The sequence below is a fragment of the Serinus canaria genome, chromosome 2 (assembly GCF_022539315.1).
Source record: "Serinus canaria isolate serCan28SL12 chromosome 2, serCan2020, whole genome shotgun sequence".
Taxonomy (NCBI): domain Eukaryota; kingdom Metazoa; phylum Chordata; class Aves; order Passeriformes; family Fringillidae; genus Serinus; species Serinus canaria.
Window position 1 is genome coordinate 88133872 of NC_066315.1, and position 10445 is coordinate 88144316.

General features: G+C 52.5%; 1 protein-coding gene across 5 annotated transcripts; it reads right to left on the minus strand.

Annotated features, from left to right (window-relative positions):
* Positions 1-601: 601 nt before the first annotated feature.
* On the minus strand, positions 602-10152 carry IRX4 (iroquois homeobox 4). Of its 5 annotated transcripts, XM_050971415.1 has the most exons (7): positions 10035-10145; positions 9440-9636; positions 4799-4957; positions 3626-3877; positions 2930-3036; positions 1676-1998; positions 602-1485 (listed from the first exon to the last, which is right to left on the minus strand). In XM_050971415.1, exons 3-7 carry the CDS (start codon positions 4841-4843, stop codon positions 716-718), a joined length of 1497 nt encoding a protein of 498 aa, XP_050827372.1. In that variant the 5' UTR covers positions 4844-4957; positions 9440-9636; positions 10035-10145; the 3' UTR covers positions 602-715. The 5 variants fall into 5 exon arrangements, with proteins under 5 accessions (XP_050827372.1, XP_050827370.1, XP_050827369.1 ...); XM_050971413.1 differs by having other exon boundaries at positions 9440-10152; XM_050971412.1 differs by lacking the exons at positions 9440-9636; positions 10035-10145 and adding an exon at positions 9207-9339.
* Between the last annotated feature and the right edge of the window lie 293 nt (positions 10153-10445).

Consider the following 10445-nt stretch of genomic DNA (forward strand, 5'->3'; position numbering starts at 1 on the left):
GCCCAGCATCCCTCCTGCGCGCAGCGTGCCTCCCGGGCTCCGTCCTCAGTCCCGCGGCAGCGCTGCGCTGAGCCTCTCTTCCCCTCTCCCGGCAGCCTGTTGACAGTCCTTGGAATTACCGGGATCGGCTCCGAGGGGGAATTTGAAACACAGAAGTTGTTTGTTGCCCAATGCAAAACGCCACCACTTGTGTTACCTCTGAAACAGACAATTTATTGGAGTGAGCATACCCTTTAACATATTATTTTCTGTCAAGATAAATTTGTGCAGTAGGTGTAAACTTAGTAGAAGTGCTGTTTGTGAATTATATGCTAACAAGGAAATCAGGAGGAAAAACTCTCGAAAAGTCTTTACAACTAATGTCGGCATGCCTTAAATTAAATCTGAATTAAAATTTCCCGTTTGTAAACTTTCGGATGTAAACTTTTTAAGTAGGTCTACACTATAGTACGTGCTTTTTGGACATGGAATTAAATAACTTTCACGACATTGATCCCTTAAAGTCGCAGCCAGGAGAAAATGTTCAGAACAGCAATGAGCAAAGTCTTTCCGTTGAACTGAGCAAACTGAACTTTAAATCCTCGTTTATGTTGTTTGTTAAAAAAAAAAAAAAGGAAGAAAAAGTTTTATATTTAAATTTAAACTCTTGCAAGTCTCTTTTCAGTGTAGCTGACTCTTCAAGCGTTAGAAAGTCCTTTGCCCCTCGGCGGGCCTGTTAGGAACAAAACATTTTGCTTCCTGATTTGGGAAACGCCAGAAACTCTTTGTTTGAGTCATGGTGGGCCAGGTTTGAGAGCTGCCCCTTGAGCACATTGGCGCCGTTCCCCACCGCGCGTCCCAAGGCGCCCGTTTCCAGAATGGCTCCTTTGGTGGTAGCCCAGGAAACTGTTGTGTTGCTCAGGGCTTGGTTTAAAGTACTGTGCCTGAACAGGGGGTCGTGAAACACCCCGTCCACCCAGTTCCTGAGGTTGGTGACCGGCGAATCCTGGTGCCTGTCCATGACGCTGACCGGGGCGGGAGTGGCGGAGGCAGCCGAGCCCCCCGGCCGTTTCAGCATGCAGGAGGGGTACTCGGCCTGGTTGAGCGAGGTGGCAGTGTGCGCCAGGGACCAAATCCTGGGCTTCGCCTCCAGCAGCTGCTGCCCCTGCTGGAAGCACATCTTGGACTCGCAGCCACGCTGCCGAGCGCCCAGCGGGTCGGGGCCGCACTCCTCCGCCGCCGTCTTCAGGCAGCTCCGCGCCCGCTCTGCCGCCGCCTCCTCCTCCTCCTCCTCCCCGGCGGCAGCCGGAGGCGGCATCTTGGCGGGGAGCTCGGCGGCCCGCGGCGGGTGGCTGCCGCCCGGGAGCGGGAGCGGGTGCGGATGCGGGTGCGGGAGCGGGTGTGGGAAGGGCCGCCGCAGCTCGCACTCAGAGCTCTCCGACTCGGCGGCGTCCAAGTCCTCTAGGTCGCTGAGCTCCAGCTCCTTCTCCTCCTTGCCCGTGGGTTCTGCGGGGCGGGGGCGGGGGAAGGGACAGCAAAAACAAGACACACGGTCACTGTCGGCGCCGCGCTGCCCCTCGGCCGCCCCCACCAGCGAGGCCCGCGGCCGCCCCCACCAGCGAGGCCCGCCCCGGGGGCGAGCTGCCGGCCGAGCCCCCGCGGCCGCACCGCTAAGTGCCTGGTTTTAGCAGGGTACCCTCGGCTTTTCCGCTCTTCATCGCCTCTTCCTGAGAACCCTCCTCCTCCTCCTCCTCCTCTTCCTCATAGGGCCGCTTCTCGTCAGAGCACTTGTTCCGCGGGGGCCAGGTCATCTTGTTCTCCTTCTTGAGCCGCCGGCGGGCGTTGGCGAACCAGGTGGAGACCTGGGTGAGGGTCATCTTGGTGATGATGGCCAGCATGATCTTCTCGCCCTTGGTGGGGTAGGGGTTCTTGCGGTGCTCCTGCAGCCAGGCCTTCAGCGTGCTGGTGGTCTCTCGGGTGGCGTTTTTCCTCCGCGTCCCGCCGTCCATGGTCCCGTACCTACAGACACAGGGGAGCCCCGGGATGTGACAGCTCGCTCTCTCCCCCTGCGCACCTGCCCGACGCTAGTCCCAGAGCCCCGGCTCCGGCCGCTTGCCTGCGGCACCCCCAGGAGGGCAGCTGGACCGGAGAGGGGGGAGATGGATGAGGACAGCTCGGTTTTAAGAGGGGTGAGGACAGCTCAGCTTTATGAGGGAGACCAGCCTAGAGAATTCAGGCCGAGGAAGGAAAGCAAGAAGGAGGGGTTCAGCCAGCAGCAGCAGCCTGCACTGCAAATTTCTGCTGTGCCTTGGCGGTGGTGGTGGAAAGAGGGAAAAAATCGTCTGCTTTTATTTGCCGTAAAGTCAATGTCAACATTTCGGGCAGCAGGAAAATCCTAGCAGCTTGCAAACTTACAGAAATACCACTTTCTTCTCGTTTTATTAGTCCTCCCCAAACAAAATTCATAGGGGTGACCCCAGGGTGTAAGTGTTAATAGAAATATATTTCCTCTCACTCCTTTTATTAGTAATCTCCTCTACCCTTTTGTTCCTGAAATTGTAGGAACCTAACGCAGATGACACTGGGCTGCGACTGAATATTTAATGCACATCCTCCAGGAAAGGTCACTGGCGCCCAATGGGCCTCTGAGGTGGGAGCGGTGTGTAAAGGGGTTTGCGCTGCTTTAAAACTAATAAATAAACACGGGATGCCCAAGCCTGACTCCGCGCAGGGAAAGACAATTACCTCCCCGGTTAAGAGGGATTGCCCCCCGCGCTACCGCCCGCCCGGGGGGGGAGGACCCCGTGTCCGTGTGGGAAAGGGGAGGTGACACGGCTGGGGCCGGGAGATGCTGAGAGGCGAGGAGGCAGGTTGGTGGGGTTGGCGGGGCGGGGCGGGGATGGCGGGAGTGGAGGGCAGCGAGTGGGGCCGGGCTGGGGATGGCTCTTACCTGTCGTACTGGTACTGGCTGAGGGTGTGATCGTAGGGGTAGTAGGCAGCCGCGGGGGCGATGCCCGCATGCGCAGAGCCGCTCCCGTCCTTCGCGTCCAAACTGTTCTGCAAGAGACACCGCCCGCCGCCCTCAGCCCCCGCCGCCGGCAGAGCCCGGCCCCCGCCCGGCACCGCCGCCCGGCTCCCCCGGCACCGCCCCGCGGCCCGCAGCGGCGCGACCGGACCTTCCCGGGGGCCCCTCGGCCGCGGCGCCCAGCGACATCAATAGGGACATTAACTCGCCCTGTTACGGTGCAGTGGGAAAAAAGGAGGAAAAAAAAAAAAAAAAAAAAAAAAAAAAAAAAAGAAGAAAAAAGGCTGTGTGGGAAGACCGCAAGCCTGGGTACGGGTCGAGCTAAACTGCCCGCCCGGACGGGCCCTCCGCACTCGGCCGCCAGCTCGTCAGGCGCGACTTTTAATTGCGTTTCCGTGAGGAGCGAGCGCCGGGTTGGAACAGCTGCTGACCGCGGGGCTGGGCGCGGGGAGCGCCGTGCGGCACGGCGGGGAGCAGGAGAAGAGCCCGGGGCTGCCCCCGCCCGGGGAGAGGGTCCCGCCGAGCGGCCCCCGCCCCCGGGGGCACGGGGGGAGCGGGGGCCGGCGGGAGGGAGGAAGGGAGGGAGGGAGGGAGGGAGCGAGCATCCCCCGGGCGGCTTACCAGGGAGTAGAAGGCGGGAGCCTCGGTACCGTAGGTCACGTAGTTTCCATAGCCCTGGGGCCCGGCGTAGGGTCCGCCGTAGACCCCCAGGGCGGCGGCGGAGTTGAGCTCGTGTCGGGCGGTGGCGAGCAGGCGGCTCTCGTACACCGGGCAGTACACGGGGGTCTGGGCGGAGGCGGCCGCCCCCGTCTCAGCCAGCGTCCGGCTGCTGGACTCGCAGCAGGTCGTCAGGGAGTTGGTGCTCATCAGGAACTGGAGGGAAAGAGAGCGGCGCTGAGGGCGGGGTGGGGGGAACTTCCCAAAGTGTAACCAAGTTTGGGTTCGGTTGCTTTTAGATTGTGTGGGTTTGGTAGGGTTTTGTTTAGGTTCGGTTTGTTTTTGTTTTTTTCCAAATCAGGTGTAGCTTTGGGGTGCCGCCCGCCCTGCTCCCTCCCCTGCCGTATTTTACTTCAGTCGTGGTAGAAACGCTCTGGAGAAGCGCAGAGGTGCAAGCATTTTATCAGCTTTTTAGAACGACTCCACAACAACGACAACCAAACGCCCCGTGACTGTGGATGTTTAATCCTCTATAATACATTCCTCAGGCCCTCTGCATTTAAAAGCTAACTTTTCCTCGGGTGTTTTCACAAGACTGGGGTTTACACCGTTTTCTCCTCTTGCAGCACAATGATCCCCATCTGCGTTTTTAAACCCTTTTTTTCGAAGTCATTCATGCATATTTATTTTGACTGCAGATTTGTAACAGCCACGCACGCATCTGTTATTAACCTGCTGGTTTAGAATGTCCCATTCTTTTTCTACGGGCCGGACCTGTGTACATCCATGTTTAATTGATAAACTGTGAATTTAATAGTGAAAGAGAAAAAAAAAAGGGGGGGGGGGAGGTGCGGGTGGGAGTTGGGGATCTCCAGCTCCCCTTCTCACCTCTCTCATCTCTGTAATCATCTCCCACGAGTCTTTATCACCCCCAAACACCCTAAATCCCGCGTGTTTCATCCCATTTTAAAACTGGTGCCCGACAGATAACTTGGGAGTCTTGTAAAGCTGCGGAGAGAGCATCTGCTATACAGCTACCGCATGCGGGAGAGGATCGCTGCCGCCCTCATCCCGGACGGAAGGCATCGATAAGGACTGAAATTTAATCAATTAACGTTGGTAGGCAAAAAGTCTTACCTGGGGTGCAGAGGAGTAAGGGTAGCCAAACTGAGGATAGGACATGGTACAGAGGCTCCCAGTTATCTAGAAACAAGGCGAGGCGTCTGATCTGCACGCTATTGCAGCCTGGCTCTGCTCTGTTGTACCAATTGATTGGTAACCACAGGTCCCTAGATGCTTATAGGACGAAGCAGAAAACCACATTTAATTTATTTACATGAAAACTTAAACTTTTTTTTTTCCTTTTAAATATGTACGGCGATTTTAGCACCTTCCCGCTACAGCTACGACACAGAAATAATTGTTACATGTAGGCTCCAAGGCTGGCAGACGTGACGGCAAAAAGAAATACTTTGCACCCAAGGAAAAATAAAAGGTGGGAAGAAGAAAAGTGATACAAATGCATCGGCTCACAAGCACGTTGTTTTAAAAGAGACGAGCCTCTGACGTCACGCAAAACCTACTCAAATTAACCTGCTTGTAAGTTTAACACTCATTTTCGGGAATCTTTCCCCTGGCATGGAAAATAGACTCTCCAGCATCGCCTTCAGCCTGCCTAACAGGAGAGAAAAGTTTGGAAGCTCTTCGGTAGCGGCAACGCCTGCTTGCAACATATATATTTCTGCGGGCAAGGGAAGGAAATGAATGTTTTTAATCTGAAGGATCAATGTTGTATCAGCTCTTTTCCCCACACTCCTTAGTCTCTGAAAGGCTAGTAAGCACTTTTAATTAGAAATTAATTAATGAGCAGCTGCTTCTTCCCACCCCACAGTAATAATTAGTCTCAATTACAAACAAGACATATGAAGGGACACACGACTGAGTCTTCATTTAAGATTTAATCAACAGTTAAAATTAGCGCTAACGCTGACAATAAAGCACATGATAAGCAACCTCCTTTTCTTTTCGGCTTTTATTCCAGGCGTGTGATTACAGGTAGAAAACCCTACAAGCGTCTTCCGGGGAATGATGGAAAAGATGTGACTTCTCACGTTAAAAAGACTTTGATCCCATCTCTAACTTCCAACACCCCCTCCTACCCGACCCATCCCACGGCTGCCATCAGCCTCCCTACCCTCTGGGGGTCTGGGACCCCCCCCACACACGAGCAGGCAGCAATCCCCCCCTGCTGCACCCTCGGAGGGAGCGGGCCATGGGGGGAAGATGCTGGCAGCCCCAGCGCCTCTCCCCCGACGGCCGGTGCCACCGAGGCAGGGCAAGCAGGCAGCCCCCGGCTGGATGGAGAAGGCGGAGGAGGCAGCTCCGAGGCTGAAGCTGGGCTGCTGGTGCAGTCGAACGCTGCTCCATGGTGTGCAGACTTGCTCAGAGAGATTCCTGGGTTCAGACATGTGAATAGCCCCAGGGTCACACTCTAATTAATGATGATATTCTCTTCTTCTCCCCAGCTGGAAGACTGCCTCCCAGAAACGAATCTGCCCACACTGACAGCTCGATTGAGGGTGATTGATGACTATCTGGAGACCACAGTACACATAATATAATATCTGCTGCGTAATTGCTTTAATTTACAGATGAAAATACTAGTCCTCAGATCGAGTTAGACTACAACGAGAGGCGTTTTATGGCGCTTTAGAGTGTTTGCAAATAAAAGATATCAGATACAGTACATGCAAATTACCCTGACAGCTCAGTATCTGTAGCCGGGAGAAACGTATAAAGAAAGGGAATCAAATGACATAAATAATCGGTTTGGAATTCTGTATTGATTTTTGGACGGGAAGAAAGAGCTTTTTCTTTCCTCACCTGAAATGCGAATTCCTTTTTATTTCTGAGAATATTAATAACTTTGCCATTGGGTTTCTTTTGTAGAAGGGCTTCTCTAATCCTCCTCCTGCACTATATCCCGGTGCTGCCAAGGTATAATAATACTTTCAGCCCCTCTTTACCAGCAGCTTCCTTCTGTGCGGAGTGCTGACGGACTATTGCATTGTTTGGGAAGAAAAGACACCCAGTGTTTACACAATGGTCTGCACGCAGTGTTCCGTGCTGCTCCCTCTGCCTCCTGTGCCCATTGCGCTGGGGGATGTTTGTTTAAGCTCTGGAATAAAACTCACCGGTGCTAGGGAAGAAAATAGTTGCACTTATCTCAAGAGCGGCTCGGTGTAAAGCACTATAATTAGCTGGGAGAGCTGGAGAACTGCCTGAAGAAGTCCTCACAGTTTTCCAGGCTACAGTTTGGGAAATGTCCTGGAGTTGTGGTTTTTTTTGGTGGTTTTTGTTTTTATTTATTTTTTTCCACTGCAGATGTCAACTCTGCAGTGGCCCACAGTGCACTACAGGTTTTGATATTTAGATGAGTCTATTAAACTTTAAAATACAAGGAGAAATTCAATATTTATAGTCCTTGTCTATTTATATATCACAGTTGTCTTTCACTGCACCATGCAAATACTCTGGTGCCCATTTTTGCACTGAACTTTCCTGTATTAATCATGATAATTATTTGTCATTTTTCTTTGCAGACTGCCTGCTCTATTACTTTACCCCCGGTCAGCTCTGTGTCAGTTCCAATCTGTATTCCCTAGAAAGCAGTCATTAAAAAACCCCCACCAAAACAAACAAACAAAAAGAAAAAGCTACAAAAAACCTTAATAACCTTAAACGCTGAAAGCTGACATTACGTCCTCCCCCACTGCTGATGTCTTGTTTCACTTACAGTCTACAAATAATGGCCCTTTGTTGATAAGAAACTCAACACAATTATATTTCATCTTGAATTTTTGGTGCCAGAGCACAAACATGCATTAAGCCCCACAATGATTTAAAATAACCTTTGTGGTTCTTGCACATAAACAAGGTAACACTGTTCAAATCCAAGCAAAGACGCTTAATGCTGTGGGCTATATCCTTAAGCATTTGGAAAATGCAAGCCTTTGCTGTGCAATAAAAATTGATCCTCGTCAAAGCCCCTTTCCTGTACAATGCAGTTAACAGCTTTTTAGAAAGAAACACACACAGCTTTCTCCAAAGTTTGAGCAAGGAAGCCTATCACGATCAATAGGAAATGCTGGAGAGTTCCCTTCTGGTCAGAAGCAGCCTGCACACTCAGGCAAGCAGGTATTTCCCATCCAAAGCCCATCCAGGTCTCTCTCTCAGGGTTATGAGCTTTTCCTCTGAGTACCTGGAGCCAATGCTCATACAAGTTTTATTGGAAAAACATGGAATGAGAATGAAAGAGTGTGATGCTGGAACAGGCCACAGCAGGTAAAACAGAACCTCTTCAGGACTCAGGCTTTGATGGACGTCTTCAGGGACATGATCTAGAGGCAGTTAATGCAGCTACACTTACTATCTGCATTTTGATCGCCTTCTCTTTTGGAGGGGTTATTGCCACTCCTGGAAATACTTCAGCAACGGAATTTGCTTATGGGCTAAACAGACTTTACTGAGCTCTTTTAGTCGAGTTTGCTTTGTTTTCATGCTACAGACTTAAAGCAACATTGACACCGCCTGATAAATGCTGTGAAGCTCTACGTGTTGCCCATTTGGAATCTGACATGGAACCACGGGCAGCCTACAACATTTTAAAGTAGATTAGCTCCCCTAAACTTGCTATTGGCAGTAAATATGATTGGTTTTTTTCCCTGAGCCAATCTGAGGGGTAACTGCACCTCCTGCACTCTGAATCGAGGGACAGCGAGACAATGTTTCCAACCCGCATAAACCCATGCCATGGCTTGGGATTGGCAGAGCCATGATGACCAACAGAACAGTTGCATAAGAAGGCACTGCTAATTAATTTACTCAGTTTACAACTACATGTAAAATCAGTTTGTTCAAAGCTATCCATTTGAATACTTTCATTTTGTAAGTCTTCAATCCTCTTGGCAAACAATCTAGATTAAAGCAGAGAGGCCTCACATGCTCATTCTGTTCTTTGTATTTATTAACTTTTCACACTTAAGAACTAGAGCCAGCATTCCCTCTCTCTTACATGCACACCTACACACACACACACACACACACACACACACACACACACACACACAAAAAAAAAACTTTTCAGCATGAGAAGTAAATGCTGCGACCTGGACAGCTGCTCTGTGGCTATAGATGGACACTACAACATGCCCACATTTACCTGCTCAGTTCACAGCATTGCAACTACGCCTTCACTAGCAAAGCAAAGATTGTATAAGACTTCCTTTCTCAGCTCCTGTACTCCCAGTGCTGCAGATCCGCAGGCATTTAGACGCAACCACCTTTGAGCTTTCTAGCAGCCAACAGCTTCAACTTACTTCCCTGTGAAGGTAAAACTTTCCTGCTTGCAAGGTCAAATTCTGTTTTTTAAAGTTAGCCTTAAAATCCAGAAAGTTTGACTCAGTACCTTACCTTAGTGCTCGCTGAATATCATATCCACACCCCCTTCCCAAGAAATAACACACGTATGTTAAAATACATTTACCCTCTGTCCTAGGTAAAGATTGCACAAAGCCAAATGATTCATCACGGATAGTTTCTCTTCCCTCCAGCAGTTCTGTTTCAGCTGCCTTGCTGCTGAAGCAGGCTCCGAAAGAGAAGGGGGGCAGGGTGGGGGGGGTAAGCCCCACCGCTCCCCTCCACCCCCCGCTTCCATAGAGACGCAAACACACACACACACAATCACAGGCATCACCACCAAAGGAAGAAATTTTTTACCTGCAATCACGCCAGGCTTCGGCTAAAACCTGGTAGCGATGGCTGTGCCATGGCAGGGCTTCTCTCCTCTGGTGTGCGCTGGCTGGCGTGGCAGGGAGCTGCGGGGAGCTAACGCAGACATGTCTCAGTGCGCGGTACCTGCGCGGCGCGGCACGGAGCCTTCGGTCCCCAGGCGCCACAGCCACTTCACTAACCCCCTGTACCAGAGTGACGCTCAAGTGAATAGTTCCACTGATCACACTCTTTCCTACTGATTAACACTTTCCAACACGACCAGGCATTCCACTTCCAACTTTTCCCGTTTTAAAACAGAAGCAGCCAGCGCCGCTTGCTTCCGCGGGTTATAAACGCCGTCTGGGGCGTGGGGGACACCATAATTAATAGCAGGTTAGTAAAATTAGTGCTGCCACTTCAATTGTTGTCCTTGTTGCCAACAATAATTGCATTGATTCTGGAAGGACACGAATGTCCTCCATTTAACCTAATGATCTGCGGGTTGCACACGCTGTACGGCAGCCGTGGCGGTGATTAACTGCGCGCACCTCCAAACTATCATTTATCTCCGCGAGTCACGACTGAAAGGCGCTAAACTTACAGGCAACTCTCCCTGCCTCTCTCGCCGTCTTTGTTTCCCTCCCGCTGGAGGAGGCGGGCTGGGACGTCGGCGTAGCCCTGCGCACAGGAGACGGGCACCTGTACCTGTCCCCCCGGCCGCCTCGGCTTTATTCATAGCCCGGGGGCAGCGCGGCAGAGCCGGGCGCCGCGGAACTGCCGGGGACTGCCTGGGCCAGCGCCCCCGGCCGCGGGGAGGGGGCAAGGGGGGGCGGCGCGGCAGCGCCCGGCACCGGGGACCCGCTCCCTGTAGCGCCCCCGAGGCGGGCTAGGCCGCCGCTGCCCGCCCTGGGCGCAGCCCCACGGAGGCTGCCCGGGCACCGGGGGCTTCCTCCGGGCGGAGGTGGGGAGGCAGCAGAGCGGGGAGTGGGGACAGGTGCCGGCGGCAGCCGAA